This window comes from Phyllostomus discolor, chromosome 12, assembly GCF_004126475.2.
Source record: "Phyllostomus discolor isolate MPI-MPIP mPhyDis1 chromosome 12, mPhyDis1.pri.v3, whole genome shotgun sequence".
NCBI classification, from domain to species: domain Eukaryota; kingdom Metazoa; phylum Chordata; class Mammalia; order Chiroptera; family Phyllostomidae; genus Phyllostomus; species Phyllostomus discolor.
The window spans coordinates 27786037-27809118 of record NC_040914.2 but is presented as its reverse complement, the minus strand read 5'-3'; the positions used below and the strand labels follow the sequence as shown (position 1 = coordinate 27809118).

At 44.1% G+C, this 23082-nt stretch overlaps 1 protein-coding gene across 1 annotated transcript; it reads right to left on the bottom strand.

Moving 5' to 3' along the window:
- Nucleotides 1–1542: 1542 nt before the first annotated feature.
- NLRP4 (NLR family pyrin domain containing 4) lies at nt 1543–19257 on the bottom strand. Its single transcript, XM_028529275.2, has 9 exons — nt 18919–19257; nt 15032–16601; nt 13916–14077; nt 12451–12618; nt 10615–10782; nt 9077–9247; nt 5927–6097; nt 4629–4799; nt 1543–1917 (listed from the first exon to the last, which is right to left on the bottom strand). Exons 1-9 carry the CDS (start codon nt 19196–19198, stop codon nt 1827–1829), a joined length of 2952 nt encoding a protein of 983 aa, XP_028385076.1. The 5' UTR covers nt 19199–19257; the 3' UTR covers nt 1543–1826.
- Nucleotides 19258–23082: the final 3825 nt, after the last annotated feature.

The following is a 23082-nucleotide window of genomic DNA, read 5'->3' as shown; positions in this document are numbered from 1 at the left end:
CTATGATGCCATGCGTGGAATTGTACGTGAGGAATAGGAGTTTATTATATTGTAATTTTTCTCTCCCTTACCTAAACCAAGATTCTTTCTTGTACTCTTGACTCATATGCCAAAGCTATTAACAGTCATCTTTGGGCACAGTTGGATATTTATGTTTTGCATTTCATAGCTTATAAAACATCCTCATGGTGTCTCCATCTTCATCAAAGCCCCCCATAGGTAGAGACATCCCTACTTTCCTGATTTAAACACACATACTGAGAGAAAATGCTTTGCAGCAGATTAGAGAGAGAGAGCACATCAAATAACTGGCCTTTGAACGCACGTCTTTGGTCTTAAGAGCCAACATGCCTTACAAGAGCCTGTGACATCTTCTGACACATCAGGTGCTGTCATCCTTCTGCCCACCCAAGTGCCCTCATTAATAAACATAAGCGAAAGCCATAGTTGTTGAAATGAATATTTTATTCCTTCCTTCTTCTGCACATCCGTTGTCGTTTGTAAGTGCAAGGCGGAATAGCAAGTGGGGACAGGTATATGAGCTAATTTAGAATGAGCCTTGGCAGGTGTGTTCAGTGGTTGAGCACCGGCCTGCAAATCAAAGAGTTGCCGGTTTCATTCCCAGTCAGGGCACATGCCTGGGTTTCGGGCCAGGTCCTCAGTAGGGGGTGCACAAGAGGCAACTTCACATTGTGTTTCTTTCCCTTTCTCCCTCCCTTCTCACTAAAAAAAAAAATCGTGTCAAAGTAGAGACTTTAAAAAAAAATCAAAGGTTTAGGTGCCTTAATTGCTATGTCACTGGTCGAGCTCCCTTTAGGTTACTAGTTATTAAAATAGGATTGGTAAACCCTGCTTTTGTGAACCCCAAATCCAAGACTGTCCCCAAATGTCTTCATTTCTTTAAAAAAAATAACACAGGTGTATTTCCCTTTAAAAAATTTACTGAATTTATTGGGGGTGACGCTAATTTTATCTAATAAGTTTCAAGTGTACAATACTATATTACATCATCTGTACATTGTATTGTGTGTTCACCTGCTGACCCGCAAATTCTCGATTGCTATTTTCCTTTGGTTCGCAGGCTGGCACTCAATCCACTGACCCACACCAGCCAGAGCCATCTGATTTTACTGCCAGTTATGAGAACAGCATAGGGAAGTGTCAATAATACTGTATTAACTCAGTAGGGTGTCAGGTGGGCACTAGACCTTATGGGGGTATCCCTCCACAAATTATAGAAATGTCTCACCACTGTGCTGTATACCTGAACTATTATATGTCAACGGTCATTGAAAAAATAAAAATTACTTGACAAAATAACACTGTCATGAGGCAAAAAAAAAAAAAAAAAAAGAGCCGGTGCTGACCCACTGGTAAAATGCACAGAAAAAACAGCAACCAGGGCAGGCCTGTGTTTCCAAAGCTCTGAGCCGTTGGGGAGAAGGGACCTCCGCTCCTGAATCCACAGGTGTGCTCTGGGCATCCACCAGTAACAAGTCCTGCTTCAAGATTTTACATGTTTTAAGATACAAAACTTTATTGAGGGTTTAAAGTGTCCTTGGGAGACAAGAGGGGACATTTATCTGGAAGGTCTCCTGGCTTGCCCAAACCCACCAGCTAATAAAAACCACATAAATGCACCATCAATAAAACATGTCTAAATGGGGTGCTAAAAAAGGCAGGGTCAGTAATGCATTGTTCCTGGGCACAGAGTAGGTACGAGTCGGGGCTCCAACACATATCCCTCAAAGCTGCTCTTGCGTTGGAAAGTCCAGCTTGCTTGCAAGCCGATTTCCGTCCATGTGTCCAGTCCTGGATCTGTCTTGTCACTCATCTATGATTTCCAAGGAGAAATTTCTCTGTTCCTCCTCTATCAGAAGTTTCTGAGTTTCCTCATCAAATTCAGCTTTCCTCAGCCTGGAAAATATAAAAGGGGCTGGATTTAATTCATACCTCTTTTTTCCTTTCTCTTCTCTGTACTACTTCTTTCTTCCCCCTTTCTTCCCTGGGCATGCTCAGGAGGACACAGAAGACATGTCGGTGTGTGGATGAATGTGGGACCCTTGGAGAGATCTCTCTCGCGCTCTCTCTCTCTCTCTCTCTCTCTCTCTCGTACACACACACACACACGCACACGCACGCACACACACGCTTCTGGTTGATAGTGTCATGCGTCTCTGTGGTATAAATGCTCCAACCAGGGTCAACATCCAGCTGCCAACTGGTGTCACCAAACATTGGGAGAAGCTATTCACCCTGGGTCCTCCTGACTGGGAGGGGATGTCTTAAATGTGTTTCAGGACTGAACCAATGTCCTGTGTGATGGGAAGTCCCTTCTCCACCTCAACATGAGGTTTCAGACAGGAGGTCAGGGGAAGCTCAGGAGCAAGACTGAACTATTTTTATTTTTAGAAACATAAAATGGTAATTCTATTTAAAAATATTTTTTAGAGGAAGGAGGAGAGGGGGAGGGAGAGGGAGAGAGAGAGAGAGAGAGAGAAATCAGTTGCCTTCCTTAGCTGCCCTGGCTGGTAATTGAACCCGAAACCTAGGTATGTGCCCTGACCAGGGATCACACCTGCAACCTTCTCATGTACCAGATGATGCTCCAACCAACTGAGCCACCCAAGCAGGGCTACTAATAATTTTATTTTTAGAAAGATAAAATAGTTTCTAGTCTCTGAATGCCTGGTCCCGGCCCTCTGCTGAGGGTTTGGCAGCGATATTTCATGAAAATCTCCCATCAGCTTTATGAGCTGCTGTTTTGACTGGATTTGTGATGAAGACACAGAGGTCACTCAAGCCACTAGAATTTTGTGCTGTAGAGGCCGCCTCATGAACAGTGTTCTATTGTTGCTTTGAACTGTGCAGGAGGGCTAAGGATTGTTGTGTTCTGGCTGTTCTGTGGGTACCAGTGTCTCTTTTCTCTGTTTACTTGCCACGATCCCCAAGCACGTTCATCTTACTGTTAAAGCGAAGCACCTGCCTTCATTCTGTGGTTCTCGTTAACATAGTTGGTGAGACGGTCCACAGTGGGGGAGGGCACAGAGGTGAAGCAAGCTCACTGATTGGTGTCGTCGTCTTATTGTATTGACTAACTTATATTTTCATCATGACCATGTCAAATAACTCTCCCTACTGTGCAGGAAGGAGACAGGTCATCAGACAGGACAGATGCCCTGCCCGAGGGCCCAGGACAAAACACATGAGAGGTGTTGTTCTTACTCTGACCTCCAGGGTGCAGAAACTAAACAGACCCCCCCCACCCCCGCCCCACACCTTCCCATGACCTCCTGCGTCTGCTGCATGGGCCCTGATGCTGTGTTCTGAAGCTTGGGGTGAGATCGTGCCAGGCAGCTGAGCTTTCTAGACGTTGATTTACAAGGGTGGACTGTAAAGAAATGGACCCATGTCTTCACAAGACGGACAAGAAGGGAACTGTTCTTCTCAGTGCTGGAGCTGCACCAGTTTTAGCCCAATATCTTGTAGCTCCCTTTTCCTGAAAGGAGCGATCTGTTTGTTAACTACCTGTGACTCCACTAATTTCATTCAAGTTTTAGAAATGTAGGAGAAAAGGAGCCCTGGCTGGTGTGGCTCAGTGGACTGAGCGCCCGCCTGCAGATCAAGGGGTTGTTGGTTCAATTCCCAGTCAGGGCAACATACCTGGGTTGTGGGCCAGGTCCCCAGTAGGGGATGTGGGAGAGGCAACCACATATTAATGTTTCTCTCCTCTTTCTCCCTCCCTTTCCCTCCCTCTAAAAAGAAATAAAATCTTAAAAAAAAAAAGAAATATAGGAAAAAATGAGAAAAGTAGATGCTATGGATTCATTATATCATTATCTAGTAAAATAATACTCATTGGAGAAAATTCTAGGAATAATCTGTATTACTATTATATGTGTAATTAGAGGCTTAATTATAAAGTTATATTTACAAATATATTTGATATCATATATTTATAAGTATAGGCTTAAATATATAAGTATATAATTATATACATTTTGTGTGTTATATATTACTTTTAGATAATTATTTTATTAGATTTTATTGTTTATAATTATATGTAACTATAATTATAGTTATGTAACTAATTATAACTACATAATATAGCTACATATAATTATAATTTGTTAAACTAAAATTTTAATATGTAATGTTTTAATATAGATAAAACATATTTAATGTAATTATATTTTATGCTTAAAATCACACATATTTAAATAAACATTATAATTTATGTATGCAAATATATAATTATAATCGCACTATGATTATGTCCTATCATTACTATAATTATAATTTATACTACATCATATTATAATTTGCACGATTATTGTAATTTGTATTATCACAGTACCCGTGCCAAATTATACTATAATTTGTATTATCATAGTCCCACTGCCACCATTTATTGGGTACTCCCTGGTCACCGGTCACTGTGCTCCATGAGGGGCTTAAGTCTCACTCCTGCAACACCCCTGAGACTGGGAGGAGCATCCTTTGCCCCTGAAGTGCAGTGAGACCAGACTGCGGAGGCTCCTCAGTGGGCCCTCCCTCCCTCCTCAGCCCCAGGCCCATCCCCAGCAGCAGCAGCAACGCAGGTCCCCCCCCTCCCCGCCCGCGCTTACCCCAGCCACTGCAGCCCGCACCAGGGATGTCTCAGGGCCTGACACAGCACTAGCACTCCTTCGTGGCCCAAGGCATTTCCGGACAGGGTGAGTTTTCTCAGAGTGCTGCAGTTGATGAGCACAGAGGCGAGGTCCTTGCAGCAGGCGCTGGTCAGGTTGCATGTTCCCAGCCTGCAACAGAGAAACGCTGGGTGAAAACCAGCCCCTCCTCAGGACAGGGGGAGGCCCGTAGGGGGTGCTCGACCTAGGCCCACCCCCTCACCTCAGCGTACAGCCTCTGCCAGTCCGGTGCTCGTGACATCCGTTTACTGCTCTGGGGCCTATGGTACAAGTTGCCACCCTCTTCCATTCCTCTCTGAACCCAGACCCATGGCAATGGGACTCCGCAGCTCGCCCCACTTGGGGCCGAGGTCTGCTGGCTGCCCCTGCGTCTGGGCTGGCCTCAGCCTTGTTTTGGTCAATATGACTCAGTGGAGGCAAGGTGATGTGAGTCAGTGGAGGCAAGGAGCTGACACCTTGCATATTTCTTACTCTTTTGAATCTGAGACATTGCGTGCTTGTAAAAAGTCACAGGTTGAAACCCTAGACCCCAGCTCCTCGAAATATGGCTGCATTTGCAGGTAGGGTCTCCGCAGAGGGAATTAAGTTAAAAGGAGGTCATTAGGGCTGGTGCTAGTCCAGCAGGACTGGCTGGCATCCTTGTAAGAACAGGGAATGAGGACACAGACACCCACAGAGGGATGACCATGTGAGGACACAGGGGGGCAGGGGGAGACGGCCATCTACATACCACGGAGAGAGGCCTCAGGAGGAACCAGCCTCCAGAACCACGAGAGGATACATTTCTATAAGTTAAGTCACCCAGATTGTGCTACTTTGCCATGGCAGCCGGAGCACACTCATCTGAATGACATGTCTGTCAATAGGGCCAGATTCACGAGGCCCACAGGAGACACGTGGGCCAGTCTTTCCTTATGTTCTCAATTCACAGCCAACCAACCTCCAGACCTGACAGTGAGGCCCACCTTGGTCAACCGACCAGTCACCTGGGCCACTCCCGATTCCTGATCGTGCCAGTTCAAGAGCGGCTATGCCTGCCCCAGACAGTGACCAGAGCCAGCCAGCCAGCCATCCTTGGTGTTCATGAACAGCAGCCTCTGTTTTAGAGTAATTACTCCACGATGGCTAACTGCTGTGTTCCCCGATGGGGTTTCCATTTTTCTTTCTCTTACTGCCCATCAATTCCCCATCTTTGGTCTCCCACAAAGATATAGCCATGACGTTAAAGAGGTACCCACCCAAGTATCTGTAAGTGACAGGTGGAATGAACCAGACCTTTGGACAGCAGCCTTACACCATCGTCTCCTATGTCGTTGTGACTGATTTGCAGGTTTCTCAGGTTTGGGTTTCTGATGAGGACGAAAGCAAGGTCCCGACAGCCCTCGGGGGTTATGAAACAGTTTATCAAACTGCAAGAGAATGATAGCGATGACACTTGATAGGGTTACTATGGGTTTTTGTTGTTGTTGTTGTTTTGTTTTGTTTTAGAGAGAGAGAGGAAGGGAGAGAGAAACATCGATCAGTTGTCTCCCACGCACGCCTGGCTGGGGACTGAACCTGTAATCTAGGCGTGCACCCTGACCAGGATTTGAACCTGCAATCCCTTTTGGTGTACAGATGACGTTCCAACCAACAGAGCTGCCTGGCCAGGGCTTTTCTTTTCTTTTGAGTAGATATTTTATCATTCTTTCGTCTCTCCTCTAATGATTGAGAGTTAGCAACAATTTGTTTTTTTTTTTCCCTAAATTTCATAATAGAAGTATTTATATCTGTACTTAACCTCCCAACATCTCAAATTAATCAACCCTTTTACCTTCTTTCTGGATTTTATGACATTAGTGTACATTTATATTACTGCTGCTGTGCTCTAAAATTTTTTTTTTTCCTTTAAGTCCCAAAAACATCCCAGGGTGGGGGGTGGGGAAAGTAGGTTTATAGCTGTTCATATGCAAAGTAATACAATAATTAAAAGTAATGACACAGAATAAACTGTGTTTCAGGTACTCACAACTGTAAACCTCCTTTTGCCCCGCCCTGTGTTTTTGTAAGCAGCCCCTATTTGTTTAGATTTTTCTTTACAGGTTTCCCACTTTCTTTGCTCTAGAATCCTCTCCATCTGGAATCACTTAACTGAGGGAAGCTTAGCTTTTTTAAAATTGTTTTGTCCTCATGTGTGATTCTTTCTGTGGGTTGTAAGATTCCAGGTTGACCATGTCTTCCTAGAACATTGATGTTCTCACTGCACTGCCTTTTTTCATCGGCATTGATAGCTGATCTCCTTCTGTCCCTCATCCACACGTTCTGGCTGCTCCCAGCCCTCACCCCATCATGGATGGAAAATCATTATCCTTATGTTTGGTGTTTTCCATGACTTATCCTACCAGGGGCAATAAAGAAGCTTGAACCTGGAGACTGGAGTCTTTCATCAGTTATACTAAACTTTTAGCCATTACTTCTTCAGATATTTTTTCTTCCTAGGATTCCCATTAAGTGTGCCAGAACTTCTCTATGTACATCTTTTTTCCCCCTCTTCATGCTGCATCTGCATAATTGTGATCTATCTTCTATTTTACTAATTTTCCCTCTAAGTATGTCTAGTCTATTATTCAACCCATTTTACTAATTTTCCCTTTAATTGCATCAAGTCTACCGTTCAAACTATCTATTAGGGTTTTGATATTAGTTCTATTGATAATTTCTAGGTGTTCCACTGTATTAGTTTTCTCAATTTGCCAGTTTTATTTCATTTTATGACTTCCTTTTCTCTAAGGTGTTTAAACTTATTCTTTTCTTTTAAATAAAGGAAGTATAATGGTTTTATAGCTAATAAGCCTAGTTACTACTGTTTCTGAAGTTTGGTAGGTGTATCTGTTTCATTCTTGCTCATAGTGTCATTTTTCCTTGTGTTTTAGGTTATTTTTAAGTATATGTGGTATGTGACCATGAATGATTGTTTTAGGAATCAGTTGATAGCAAAGATTACGCTATTCTATTATCTACCTCCAAGGGGAATGTGTACTTGTTTTTTTCCCGGTTGTCTAGTTTAATATTTTTAAATATAAATGTATTTTTATATTGCCCTGGCTGGTGTGGCTCAGTGGATTGAGCACAGCCTGTGAACAAAAGGGTTCCTGGTTTGATTCCCATTCAGGGCACATGCCTGGGTTGTGGGCTAAGTCCCCAGTGGGGGTGCATGAGAGACAACCACATATTGATGTTTCTCTCCTTCTCTTTCTCCCACCCTTCCCCTTTATCTAAAAATAAAGAATTAAAATCTTTAAAATATATATTTTAATATATAAATTATATGTTACAAAAATATATATAAACATACTTTAAATAAACATATAACTCTACGATTTAGGGACAACCTCAAGTAGTCTGCATTTAGTCTACACAGACTAGTTCTGCATCAGCTTCTGGATATTTCTAATGTTTAAGAAATATTATCAGATATTTTTAGTATCTTGCAGTTCAAGGATTGAGCCAGATAGCCCTAACCCACCATTATGAAATCAAGAATGCATCTGACTCTTTTCTCACCTTATTTAGCTCACTCTCCAAGCAAGGGATACAACATTCTGAACTCTCAGATTTCTTGAGAGGTTCAGAAAAACAATTCTGCCTACTCCCACAAGTCTGTTGATTTCTCAGGGAGAGGCATTTGAGGATGAAATGCTATGCCAATGGGTCACTCCAGAACACCAACACCCACCACAGCTTACCCAAATATTTCTCAATTTTATAACACGAAATGAAGTCTTTTTATTCCCTGCTTTCCCATTTCCCTCTTAACTGCCCTTACTACTTCCTCAAGTATTCCTGTTTTTATCCATGTTCATTCTCACATATATTATTAGGTTTCCCATCCCCATATTTAACCTTTCTACCTGAAATTTCAGCTTTTTCCCCTGATGAAACTTATACATATTATAGAATACATGGCAAATATCTAATCATAAAACTGTCCCTTAGCCCTGGCCAGGTGGCTAAGTTGGTTGAAGCATCGTCCCATGCACCAAAAGGTTGAGGGTTCAGTCCCGATGTTTCTGTTTCACCTCTCTCTCTCTCTCTCATCTCAATGGACATATGCTTGGGTAAGGATTAAAAAAAAAACAACCCTCAGTCCCAGTTGCAATTTCACTTTCTCTTTTAGCTTTTATGTAGAGCCCAATAAAGGACCCCTTACCACACATTAAATCTGTGACTGGAGTCAAGAGACAGGTGTGTTCACCTGAACATCTCCAGAATCTGAATGAAGTCATTTTTAACTACCACCTTCTTGATCATCGATACTATGGCCTTCCTCGATTCCAGGTGCCCTCCTCAGCAACCCCAGCCCCAGAGAAGGCGGCTTGGTCTTCCAAGTAAACCTCCAAGACACTTACCATAGTGATTTCAGGGAGCAGCCAGGATCTGTCAAGGCCTCACACAAAAGGTTCAAGTTTTCGTATGTCAGGATGTTTGTGCTGATATCTAGATGGAGCAGGGTCTTGTTAAGCAGAAGAACCTCAGGCAGGCATCCCCAGCAATGTTCATTGATGTAGCAGCAAGTTAACCTGTGGGGACGAGCATTTGTGAGAAAAGGAGGGGAATGCCATGTCAGGGGGCTTGGTTTCACTCCATATTATGGAGAATATTCCTATAATCTTTTTTTTTATCCTCACCCGAGGACATGTTAGAGATAGGGTAAGGGAGGGAGAGAAACATTGACGTGAGAGAGAAACAGCAATCTGCCTCTTGTACACAGCCTGATCCGAGATCAAACCCACCACCCAGGCACATACCCTGACTGCGAACTGAACCTGTGGACCTCGGTTGATAGGACAATGCTCCAACCAACTGAGCCACACCAGCCAGGGCTTCCTATAATCTTATACACATGAAATCCTCAAGGGAGGCCATGAATTTCTGCCATATCTGAAAATACCTCCCCTTTTTTCCTTCTTACGTATATGATAGAGAGATTAGAACAGAGAGCTGGCCAAGTAATGGAGAAGGAAGTAATTCACAAGGAGAAGTTGGAAAGTGTTGGTTCTAATTTTACATCTGAGTCTGTCCTGGGCCAAAACCACTGCTTCGCCATGAACGAGTCATGTGCATTGAATTACCTTACATGTAAAATCCATAACTTTTTCAGTTCTGTTCTTCTGTAATTTCTTTTTTTATTTTTCTATTACAGTTGACATGCAATATTATATTAGCATCAGATATACAGCACAGGGAGATTAGACATTTATATAACTTAGGGAGAGATGCCCCCATGAATCTAGTACCCACCTGATGCCATGTATAGTTATTACAATATTATTGACTATATTCCCTATGCTGGACTTTATATCTGTTTTGTAACTACCAATTTGTTTTTTTTTTTTTAATTGCCACCTGAGGATATATTTATGGAGTTTAGAGAGAGAAGGGAAGTGGGCGGAGGGGAGAGAAAGAAAGAGACCTGTGCCCTGACCAAGAATCAAACCCACAATGTTTTGGTGCATGGGACGGCACTCAAATCGACTGAGTCACCCAGCCAGGGCAACTTGTATTTCTTAATCCCTTCATCTTTTCGCCCAGCCTGCCAATCCCCTCTCCCATCTGGTAACCATCTGTTTGTTCTCTGTATCTATGAGTCTGTTTCTGTTCTGCTTGTTTGTTTACCTTGTTCTTTAGATTCCACATATCAGTGAAATCACCTGGCATTTGTCTTTCTCCATTTGACTCATTTCACTTAGCACAATATTATACCACTTTGTGGCTTTCAAAAGGGAGCATGTTTACTTTGGGAAAATTGTCAGGTCTAGCTAAGTATAGAGCCGAGGTTGCAAGCTACTGAGGTCGTCATCAATGGACAGATTTTCGTCAATGGGTTCGAGTTCAAACTCAAGGCCTCCATGGCTCTCCACAGTGGACCTTCCCAACGGTCACTTACACCAAGGCATAAAGGTAACAGGCCGGGTGGCGCAGGGCTTCACACAACAGGGACATCCCTGTGTCCAGGTAGTTGCAGGATAGGTTAAGAACCTTCAGCTTCGTGTTCTCCTGCAGGACATCTCTGAAACCTTCACAGTCATCAGGTGAGAGGCCACAATTGGCCAGCCTGTGGGAAAGAGAAAACATCCCCTTCATCAGATTCTATGTCCCTGATTAATGCCTCTTGCTAATCCTGTAAGAGTCAGGAAACCCACGTTTGCGCTGCTTGAGACCCTCCCTGAGCCCCATCCATCCTTCTCTAGACTTCAGGCACGTATGCTCTAAGTCATTGTCTGTACACAGCTTCAACTTCCCCAGTGGAAAGCCTGAAGGGCACCATGTGATCCACAAGGCTCCTGCCTCTTCCTAAATCCTTGTGTGCTGGTGACACTCACTGTGGTGATTTGCTTGACCTGTATCAGGTGTGATTCTTCAAGGTGTTCACTCATGTTTGCTGTTCCCCACACTCCTTCCCCCCACTTGGGGTGTTTGTACTTGTTCACCCTGAATGGCCATGAAATGGACACACCTGTGTTACCAGGACTCAGGTCCAAGAACAGATCCTGTCTGTCACCTCCCCTCATGATCCTCACCTCTAACATCATAGACCTGCCTGACTTTGAACTTCATATAAATGACATCCTGTGATATATTTACTCTTAAGTTTGGCTCATTTCCACCACTGGGGGTCTGAGATTCACCCAAATTGTGGCTAGATGTGGATGGACCTGGAGAGCTTTATGCTCAGTGAAATAAGCTCATCAGAGAAAGACAAGTACCATATGATCTCACTTACATGTGGAATTTAATGAGCAAAATAGACATAGACTTATAGAGAGCAGGCTGACAGCTGTAGAGAGTGGAGCTGATGAGAGGATGGAGGAAAGGAGCAAAAAACAAAGAGAAAAGAAAAAACTCACAGACATGGACAATAGTGCACTGACTGCGGCGGGGAGGGGAGTGAGGGTAGATGGAGCAGGGCATAGTGGGGATAAATGGTGATGAACGGCAACTTGACTTAGGGTGGTGAACACAAAATACAGTGTAGAGATGATGTGTTGTAGAATCATGCACCAGAAACCTGTATGATTTTGTTAACCAGTGTCACACCAATACATTCAATTAAAAGGAAAAAAAAAACCCACAAAAAACTGTTGTGCCCTGGTTGGTATAGCTCAGTGGTCTGAGTACCAGCTTGAGAACCAAAGGGTTGCTGGTTCAATCTCAGTCAGGACATGTGCCTGGGTTGCGGGACAGGTCCCCAGTAGGGGGCTGGAGAGAGGCAACCACACATTGATGTTTCTCTCTCTCTCCTTCCCTTCCCCTCTCTCTAAAAATAAATAAATAAAATCTTACCCCCCCCACCCCCCACAAATTGTTGCTATAATTGCAAATCATTTGTTCTCAGGAAGCGAGTCTATAACCACGGGTCTTTTCTCTAACTTACTGCTAATAGGTATTTCCATCTTTCAGGTAATATGACTACTCATCACGAATGTTTTAGGACTTGTCCTTCAGCAAAGTTATTCACGCAGCTCTGTTGGGTGTACAACCCAAATAGCATTTTGAGGTTATAGGGAATGCCAGAACCGACGAAAGCTGGATAGAGACAAACCGTTTTCCAAAGGGGTTGTACTGATTTAGAAACGTTACTTCCTGTCTTCAACTCTCAGGTTCACAAGAGGTTAAGGTTGCATGTGAAGCATAGAAAAGAGGATGAAAGTAGACAGATTAAAAAAAAATGCACGGTCCCTTCTGAAATCAAATGAATGAGGCAGAGAGCTGGGAGACTTACAGTAAATCCTCTATGTTGCACGCTGGGTTGTTCAAGGCTTGACAGAGCCGCATCACGTCATCACGGGAGAGACTTGTGCCGCTGAGGTTCAGGTATTTCAAATCTGGGCTGTGAGTGAGCACCTCGAAGAGAAGCCAGCCGTCACCAGGGAAGGAAACAGCATTTATCCTGCAAAAATGAAGAAAATTTTGGGTAGGTTTCATTCAACAAAACCTGAGTAGATGCATCTGTCTTTGATTTCCACCTTGTGACCTGTAATACTCTCCAGGATGACAAACTCCCAAGTTTAAGTGAATTAACACGAAGTTTATTTTTCTCATGTAATGGTTCAATAAAGGTGCTACTGACTTTTTGGCGGGGGGGGGGGGGGGGAATGTTCCTTTAAATCATAGTTCTCTACCTTGACTAACATTGAAATCAAGTGGGGATATTTTGATAAATTGATTTAGGGGCCTGACCTAGGCATGAAGATTATTATTATTATTATTATTATTTTAGAGAGAGAGAAAGGAAGGGGGGGAGAAAGAGAGGGAGAGAAACATCCAATCGGTTGCACATACCTCTAACTGGGGACGCAGCCCCATCCCCAGGCATGTGCCCTAACAGAACCAAACCAGTGATCTTTTGGCTCACAGTCTGGCCACACTAGCCAGACTTTTTAAATAGGTCTTTGTGGTCCTGGCCAGGTAACTCAGTTGGTTAGAACATCATCCCAATAGGCCAAGGGTGCAGCAGGTTCAGTCCCTGGTCAGGGCACATACAAGAATCAACCAATGAATGCATCAGTAAGTGGAACAACAAATCACTGTTTCTCTCACTCTCTAAAAAAAAAAAATCAACAAATAAAAAATTAAAAAAAAGATAAGTAAAAGGTCCTTGCATGATTTTAACATGCAGTCAATATCAAGAAGTCCTGCCCTGGCTGGGTGGCTCAGTTGGGTGGAATATCATCCCATGCACCAAAAGGTTGTGGGTTCAATTCCTAGTCAGGGCATGTACCTAGGTTGCAGGTTCGATTCCTGGTCAGGCCACATGTGGGAGGCAACCAACTGATGTTTCTCTCTCACATTAATGTCTCTCCCCCCCGCCAACCCTCTAAAAATCAATAAAAATCATATTCTTGGGTGAGAATTAAAAAAAAAAAACTATCCGAGGTCAGGACCTAACTCGAAGCCCCATTTATTTCTTGGGATTTGGTACAAAGCCAGACACCCAACTGGTCCTCATATATTGGTTGATGAGATGTCCCTGAAGCATTTTAGGAAGCAGCAGGTACAGTGGCCACCAGCAGAAGCTCTGTGCTTGATCAGCTCTGAGTCCAGAGCACAGCTTTGCCTTCTGTGAGCTTTGTGGCCTTGAGAATCTCACTGTATCCTGGGGAGTACGGAAAAGGTAGGCTGCAATTCTCTCCATTTGCTCCTTTGTCCCCACCACCAGCTTGGGTCCAGCAGGACCTCCAACTCACGAAAGTTTTTGAAGGTGACACCAGGGATGCCTCAGCTGACTGCTCAGAGTTATAAAGGTTGACTCCTGGAAGTTACTGTGAGTTACTCGAAGCTCCCTGAGGTTCTCGTTTGTAGTGAGCACGGAGCAGATGTGATACCAATAGGTTAAGTGGTTAGTTGACCTGCAAGGAAGAATGCGAATGTTTGCCACGGATGAACAGTCAACCAAGTCATTCCTAACCTATAAGCATCAAATGTTGTCTTCCTGAACACAGGACATTTGACTGTGTTCAGATCAGACCCACCCTCGGTCATCTTGTATTCATGATTCTCAACCAGAGGCAACATTGTCCCTTCACCCAGGGGACACTGGGCAATGTCTGGGGACACTTTTGGTTGCTACCACTTGGGGAGAGGTACTCCTGGAATGTAGTGGGTAGAAACCAGGGATGCTTCTAAACATACTAGAATGCACAGAACCCCCCCCCCCCCCATCTTGCCAAAAATTATCCACCCCAAGTGTCAAAAATAAGTGCCAGGTCAGGAGTTTTGCCTTCTGTTTGGGCAGTTTTATAGAGAAAACGGAGGCATCTCTCGAGCAGAACACATATGCCCAAACTGAGCCTCCATCGCTTCCTCACTTAGGCAGCTTCCAAGACCTCTGCCTCAGTGTCCTCACCTGTAACATAATAGAGTAAGAGAATCTCTTTCATATGATATTTGTGAGTATTAAAGTGAATTAAAATGCATTCGATTTCTCAGAATGCATACGAAAACCTAGCTTTTAGCTGGGAGGTCAAGAAAGTTGGAGTGTGGTCCTAGGGAAATGATACAGATATCAATTTAAGTACCTGTCAGCAAATATTAGAGCATAGGAAGCACACTGCCTATGGATCCTCATAGTCATCTTCACAGTGCCTCACAAGGTGGTAGTTTGCATTGTTGCAATGAGGCAAGTTCAACGAAGAAAGAAGACCTCCCAAACAAGATCACGTATTCCACAAGGAGTCCAACCAGGGTAGGAGCTGAGGTCCCAACCCAGGTCCTCTATTGAAAAACTTGACTAGTGAAACCCACCCAGGAATAGGGACAGATGTGGAAAAGGCAATAGAAAGGAAATCACTGAAGGGACTCACATGGAAGGGTCTGCGCCCTCTTGTACCAAAACATTTTGGGTGGAAACACTAAGTTTCTTCAAGGCATAACAGTGTTTTAAGCAGTAGGCAACAGGTGCCAAGTCCAACTTGTCATGAATACAAAGATGCATGCCATGGGAGAGGTTCACTGCCCACCCTGCAAACGTTTCATTCTCCATCTCAAACAGGCAGTGACAGAACGCCACAAAATCGACCTGTCTCTGGAGGTGTTCATTCTCACTTATGCTCTGTAAGTGCTGCAGAAGCGTCTGCTGGACCTCCTGCCGGCGCAGGTGGGAGCCGAAAAATGCCTCCAGTTTCTGTTGTTCTTTTTCACTTAAAAGGCCAAACAAGAAACACCCCAGAAAAACCCAATGGATCTTGGTTTTACTTAAAAAGGTAGATACCAGTGTCTCCATACTTTCCACAGCCGGGTTTGGATGGTCGGTGTGACTCTTCACGAAGTAGAACAGGGCGGCACAGAACTCCTGGATGCACAGATGGATGAAAGAGTATGAGTCCTCAGTGTCCCAGTGCCTGTGAAGAGCCTTGGTGTCCAGCAGAGCAGGGATGTCAGAATCAACTAGCCCATTTCTCCTGAGATCCTCTCTGCTGAATACAAATGTGTCGGTCCACATGCCCTCGGCAGCCAGGGAACATAAGCCCATCAGGCGGCCTTGGCTTTGCCTGTCTAGACGACTAGCCCCCTTGGGTGTGAACAGGTTCAAGACAAAAGAAGAATAAAGGGAGGTGATCCGTCGGCACACCACAGCCGGATCTTGCCCTTTTTCCATCTCCCTCTTCAGACAAGTGCCCACGGCCCAGCAAAGCGTGGGGATTTTACACATGGAAAAAAGGTGTTCGTTCTTTCTTAAGAGGCTGAAGGCTTTGATGCCTCTAGTCCTGTCTTGGTGGAATAAGCAACAGAAATACAGCTTTTTCTCTGTCTCACCTAACCCCGTGAATATTTTGACCTCAGGGCACATCAGCCTGTCCTCAATGCTCTGTGGATACTTGGGTACAGCAGCAACGAGCAGCGAGGACTCAGGGAGCATTTTCTTTCTCAGCAAGCTGCTCAGGACCACGCGGATGGGCCGCTGCTCCATACAGTCGCTGCACAGATCTGTGTCGGGTTCGTTCAGGTCGTATCCCAGTTCTTCGAAGCCATCGATGATGAACAAGAGTCTCTCTGGGTCAGACGTGATCTCTGCTACTGGGGAGACGGAGTTGGACCAGCCTCTACAAATCAGTGCAGCCAAGCTGGTCTCTGTCATCTGCTTCACTTCCCGACAGCTGAAGTAGAAGATGTAGGAGAACTTCTGGTAGACAGTGCCCTCTGCCCAGGATAACATCAGCTTCGTCAGGATCGTTGTCTTCCCGACCCCTTGGAGTCCTCTAAGGACCACCGTCCGTCTCCCAGTTTCCCTGGGGGCAAAAAGACACTCCAGATATTCGTATTCTTTTGGGGTGAGTTTCTTGTCAAAGTGATCATAAATCCTGGTGACAGAGTCTCTGAACCACATTTTGGTGAATTTCTCCTTGATGTGAGCGCGATATATCTTTGTGTATCCTGAGTCGGTAAGCCCAAGAAAACAAAACACAACACAACACATTCAAGTTAAAATACTCATGCAAACAATGGCTTTGTCCCTGCCCCTTCTCAACGTGTTTGCTTGGGGACCTGCCAACTGTGGCCCACAGACCAAAGCTGGTTAACAGTCTGTTTTGTAAATAAAATTTCACTGGGACCCAGTGATACTCTTTGCTTACACATTGTCTACAGCTGCTTTGCCCCTACAATGGCAAAGATGAGCAGCTGTGATGGAGATATGGCTCATGATGTCTAAACTATGAACTCCATGGCCCCCTACATCCGACAAACCCTGCTCTACACACACACACACACACACACACACACACACACACGTGCGCGGCTGTTCCTTGTTGCTACTATACAACAAACACTAGAGAATCACTTCTAACCACGGACAGAAGACTAGCTCAATTATTTATGGAATATGACATAGGTAGTAAAAGTATGTAATGATTTCTGTATTAAAAAAAAAAAAGCCCTAGCTGGTGTGGCTCCATGGATTGAGTGCCAGCCTGCAAATCAAAGGGTCGCTGGTTCAATTCCCAGTCAGGGCACATGGCTGGGCTGACGCCTAGGTCCCCAGTAGGGGGTGCACTAGAGGCAACCACGCATTGATGTTTCTCTTCCTCTCTTTCTCCCTCACTTCTCTTTTGTACAAAATAAATAGAGTATAAAAAAAACCAACAACAACAGGAAAAAACCCAAGACAGTTTCTCTACTGTGCACCCATTTATGTCTGCAGGAATTTAGATAGAGATAGTGGTTTTCTGGATATGGAATTTATCTGAAGGACACCACACAGGGAAATAAGGTGTCATAGATAGGATAGAAGGCCCCTTAATTGACAATTGGCTAAAGAAAATGTGGCACCTATATACAATGGAATACTACTCAGCCATAAAAAAGAATGAAATCTTACCATTTGCGGTAACATGGACGGACATAGGGTGCTATGCTCCATGAAATAAGTCAGAAAAAGACAAATACCCTATAGCTTCATTTATATGTGGACTCCCCCCCGCAAAAAAGCCCATAAATGAACAAAAAAATCAAAAACCGACTCATAGAAACAAAGAACAGATAGATGGTTCCAGACGAGTGGGGGTAGGAAGGAAGAGTAAAAAAGCTGAAGCAGAATCAGTCAATAATAGTACGGTAACCTCACATGGTGGAAGAAAAGTTCCAGTGAGGTATATAAATGTTGAGTAACTGTATTGTACACCTGAAACAACTGTCATATTGCATGTGACTATACTTGACTTAAAAAGTCGACATAAGGTCCTAACTGTCATAGTAAAATGGTATATATTCCAAAATTTTAATGCTCCTCTGGGGCTGCTATGAGAATATAATGAAGCAGCTGAGAACCTGCATTATTTGTGAATATAATATCTGCAAATGCAGATGGTTGTCACAGCGACTCAGAGATCGTGACAACTGTTGCTACTGGGTCTTCTATGTTGTAAGATGGCCAACAACCCTTGGTAAAGTTCTGAACAAGAGACAATCTTCCCTCAAAAAAATTGGCCCTTAAGACTGTATTGCTGTAGGTCATTGCTTCTCTGACACGATGTTTGCTTGTTAAATATTAAATATTAAAATATATACATATATGACAATTACTTAGAAATCTTACTAAATAAACACTGGCACTCTGTGACCTCTGAATACATACAGTTAACACCAGTTAATCTCAGTTCAAGGAGCCATCTACAAAAAATGTCAATTGTTATCTTTGCTGAACCACCAAGTCCATTGTTCCTGTGATACAACTTCACCTTAGAGCCTTGGCCAGGTGGCTCAGATGGTTGGAGCATTGTCCTGTGCACCAAAAAGTTGTGGGTTTGATCCCTGGTTGGGGCATGTATGAGAGTCAACCAATTGATCTTTTCTTCCCTCCCTCCCTCCCTCCCTCTCTCTTTCTTTCTCTCTCTCCCTCTCTCCTTCACTTCCTCCCCCCTCTCTAAAATCAGTAAAAACATATCCTCAGGTGAGGATTAAAGTAATAATAGTAGTAATAATAATTAAAACTTCACTTTAGCGTTTCTGACTTGGATGCAAGGACAAATGACTGGCAGCCCAGACATGCAATCCAGACTAAGACATGGTCCCCACCCACATTCACCACATGGAACCACTGTCTTCTATCTACAGGGATAACCCTGTCCTACAGTGCACTCTCATCCTGCTGTGAAGATGGAGAAGATAGATGGAGACCATTTATCAAACTTGAGACATAATCCTCAGAATAAGAAGCCCTGTCCCCACCCACTGATCCCAGATCCCCCCTCACCAGTAATCTCCTTCTTGGCCTTTTCGCAGAGATCCATTCTATTGATCTTCTGAAAGATGAAGAAGGTCATGTCCCAGGCTTGTTCTTCCCCATAATGTTTGGCCAGTAGGTTTGCCAGGTCTTCTCGAGTCCCTTTCTTCACGTCGGCCCAGGGCATTTGCTGGAGTCCAAGTTGCACGGGCGTTTCCTTGAGGAGCTCCTTAAATTTCCTGAACTCGTCCTTTCTGAGCTCCCCCAGGTACCACATGAGGCCAAACTCAGAAAAGAATGATGAGGCCATTGTGACCAGGTCAGAAATGATGGTCTCCACAGAGAGAATGGCCAGGAACAAAGAATAAATGAAACCTGGGTAAAATTCAGAGAAGAACCACATTATGTGAAAATCCGTTGATTGAGGTAACTCAATACCTTGTTAGTTTTGAAGGGGTGGTGACAAGGGTAGGAAGTTTTTTAGACCAGACTCATCTGTTCTCACCTTCTCATTGAACAAGGATACCTGAAATAAAGTTCCAGATGAATAAAAAATAATCCCCCTCAAAATTCCTGCTAACGCCAACTCTGCTGATGGCTGGTGGAGCCATATAATGATCCAAGTGGATATAGTACAGAATTGTATGCCTGAAACCTATATAATTTTATTAACCAATATCACCCTAATAAATTCAATAAAAAATAAACTTTTAGCCCTGGCTGGTGTGGCTCAGTGGATTGAACACCAGACTGCAAAGCAAAGGCTCACTGTTTCGACTCCCAGTCAGGGCCCATGCCTGGGTTGCAGGCCAGGTCTGCTCTGGTTGGGAGGCACATGAGAGGCAACCACACATTACTGTTTCTCTCCCTCTTTCTCCCTCCCTTCCCCTCTCTCTAGAAATAAATAAAATTTTAAAAATAAATTAAAAAAATAAATCTTTAAATGGGGGTGACTAGTCTAGTAGTTTCTTTAGGCTGTATCAAAACCAAGTGGCTTAAAACAACAGAAATGTAATGTTTTGCAGTACTAGAGGCTTGAACCACAGATGAAGGTGTCCCTGAACACTGAGTCCTTGCCTACTGCTTTCCAGTTTCTGGTGGTTTGCTGGCACTTCTTGGCTTGGAGCTGAATAACTCCCATCATTCCCCCTATCCTCACACAACATTTTCCTGTGTCTCTGCCTTCAAGTGGCTTTCTTCTTGTAAGGACACCAGTCACCCTGAATTAGGGCAACCTCCTACTCCAGCAGCACCTCATCTGACCTAAATACATCGACAACAACCTTATTTCCAAACAAGGTCACATTCTGAGGTACCAAGAGTTTTAGGCCTTTCGTGTGTGTATGGTTTTTAATGGGGACACATTTCAACTCATAATTAACTATAAAGACCAACTCATTGATGGGGGAGAGCTATTCTCTCTGTATACGTTTATGTCATTGTCTAAATAAGTGTTACAAAACTAAGCAAAGTTCTCATCGATCACCCCCAAGAATTATAGTTATCGAAGAGCTTTCTGTCTGAAGTCTGACAACAAGCTTAAGCTAGCCAAAGGGTTTAAACCTAATGTTCTTGGGGTGATGTCTCTGGACCTCATCTCTGTGTTTTCTTGTTGGTCTCAAGAGGTAGGAGTCTAATTAAAAAAAATCCTCATCCCTAAGCTCCAAGTTCTCCCATCCTCCTGATTCCTTTTGTGCATTAATGTCTTCCTGTGTGTTCGAGACACCCAACCCTTTGAGGTGATATGGAATTTACAAGCATACACAGTTCATCTAATCTACCAGTTTAGAGTAGAAAAGCCAGCTAAGTGGAGTAGGAGCAGCCTTTCTGGGCTAGCATTGGATGGGAGAGAGAGAGAGGGAAAGAGAGAGAGAAAAAAAGAGAGTGAGAAACATCGATTTGTTTTTCCACTTATTTATGCATTCATTAATTAATTCTTGTATGTGCCCTGACCAGAACTAAACTCGCATGCAACCTTGACCTATCAGGTGGACACTCTAACCTGGCCTGAGCTACCTGGCCAGGGTACAGTCCATAGTACTGCACTAGAGCGTCTTGAGGCCCACAGGGCGAACACCAACATGGCAGTAATCTTTTAACTGAAATGTAACCTGTTAAAAAGTCACATTTCAGGGCCATGGTGAAGGACACAAGGACACCTCTCTAGGCAGTCAAGAAAGGAGGCAGGACAAAGGGGAGAAAACGAAGACGGAGGGACAAACGAAATATTAACAGATGAAAGAGAGACCAGGAGCAGGATCTGCTGACTCACCACTCCAAGTCTTCCTGGTGGGTCCTTAATGAGTGGCGGCTGGAACTGGGAAGAAATAGGTTTCGAGGACACCTGATTGGCCAGTGAATTGCTCCCCTCTCATTGGCTCAAGGGGGCTCTTGAAGACTAGGCCCAAGGATCTCTGAAACAAATTCCTCTCTCTTTGTTTTTTAAAAAAGAAGTTCCCACCTTGGGTGTGGTCTAGCTCTTTGGCCCTGGAGTCCTACCAGGGTAGGTATTTCAGACGGAGATTACGATTTTGGATTTTCCCAGGGCTTCCGTCTGCGAGAAAGTTCCCCCCGGCTCACCAAACTGGCTGATTTAGGAAGTGGTACGGACTCTCTTCTTTGTCTAAGTGATTATCGAAAGGATAAAGGCAGCCCCATTTGCCTAGCAGGCGTGTGACCTTGTTAAACATGACTGCCATTTTACTCTCCCCAGCTTGTGTCCCCAGAACTGGAGATTACGGGAAAGCAAGAACAGAACTAACCTCTCTCTATAGCCACAGGCGGAAGATAACAGCGGAAGAAACTACAGCCTGCGGTTACGTCGCCACCGACAACCCTCAGGCCACACAATAGCACCACCTCCACCCTTTTTAAATCCAATCATAGTCCAGTACAAACCCAAAGCCCCACTCTTCACAGCTGGTTAGTCTCTCCCCACCACACCCCTCCCCTTTCTTGGTGAGTGAGTAAAAATTTGATTCTCTGCACTTTCTTCTCTTTGTGAATTCTTTCACAGCCCACATCACCACCAGCCTAACAATTATGAAATTCGTATAAGTGATGGACTCCCTCTGACATCCGAAATGATGTTGTGCTGTGAACATTCTTCTGTCGCTCAGGAGAGGAACCCAGGGACTGCAGGCCGATGTCATTGGGAGTATGTATAGCATCAGGGCTCACGTGTTTCTGGGTGGTTTTCACTCTGCCCTGGGACTCCCCACTTGCCATACTCATTTCTGAACGTCTGTGAGAACTTCATGGTGCCAGAAACGATCCTTATCTTATTATACATTTGCTCTCTCTTTACAGGAATTCTGTGAATTAAGGACTATTATTCTCCTTGATCACCTGAACTACACACTCTTGGGATGTCCTTTTTGCCATTTATGTTGGTTCTCTGGATGTAATTGGGTTTCGATTGTTGTTGAGTCTTTCTTTGGTGGGTCCTTCCCTCCTGCTGGTTGACCGAGGGTCACTCTGCCCACCATGTCTCCTGTGCTGTTGTGCCAGGCAGATAGGTTGTGCCAAGGCTGATTATTTGGGCTGTAAGGTTATAAAGGCTTCTCTCTCACTATTGCTAGTTGTTTGTTCCACGTGGTTTCTCCGCAATTGAGTTGTGATTCCAGATTGGCCCTAGGAAGAGGTTAAGTGTGATTTCCACTCACTCCTCTGCCATCCTCCTTCTACCAAGAGTCTTCTCATAACGTAGACAACATAATGGAAAACTTAAGGAATAACCACAGTCAGAACATGCTATCTCTGCTGCAGAACCTAGATAAAGAAATAGTTGCTGGCCCTGGCTGGGTGGCTCAGTTGGCTGGAGTGTCATTCCATACACCAAAAGGTTGCAGGTTCGATCCCCGGCTGGGGTGCGTAGGGGACGCAGCTGATGGATGTTTCTCTCTCATGTTGATCTCTCTCTCCCTCTCAAATTAATAAACATGTCCTCGGGTGAGGATTAAAGAAATAGCCACTGTAGAGCAGAGTCAAATATATGGTGATGGGAAAAGACTGGACTCTGAGTGGTGGACACACAGTACAATATACAGAGGATGTATTATAGAACTGTACCCCTGAAACCTACATAATCTTATTAACCAATGTCACCTCAATAAGTTTAATTTTAAAAAGAAATAGACATTCTAAGGGTGTTTTTTTTGTAGGCTCTGCCTCCCAGTCCCAGCTGCATGCCCT

Bases quoted from the DNA above. Each gene is read 5' to 3' on its own strand.
- NLRP4 (XM_028529275.2), bottom strand. From the start codon at position 19,198: ATGGCCTCATCATTCTTTTCTGAGTTTGGCCTCATGTGGTACCTGGGG. The intron at 16,602-18,918 runs GTGAGGGGGGAT...TTACCGACTCAG, and splicing joins GGCCAAGAAGGAGATTACTG to GATACACAAAGATATATCGC. The intron at 12,619-13,915 runs GTGAGTTGGAGG...TCATTTTTGCAG, and splicing joins TGTCACCTTCAAAAACTTTC to GATAAATGCTGTTTCCTTCC.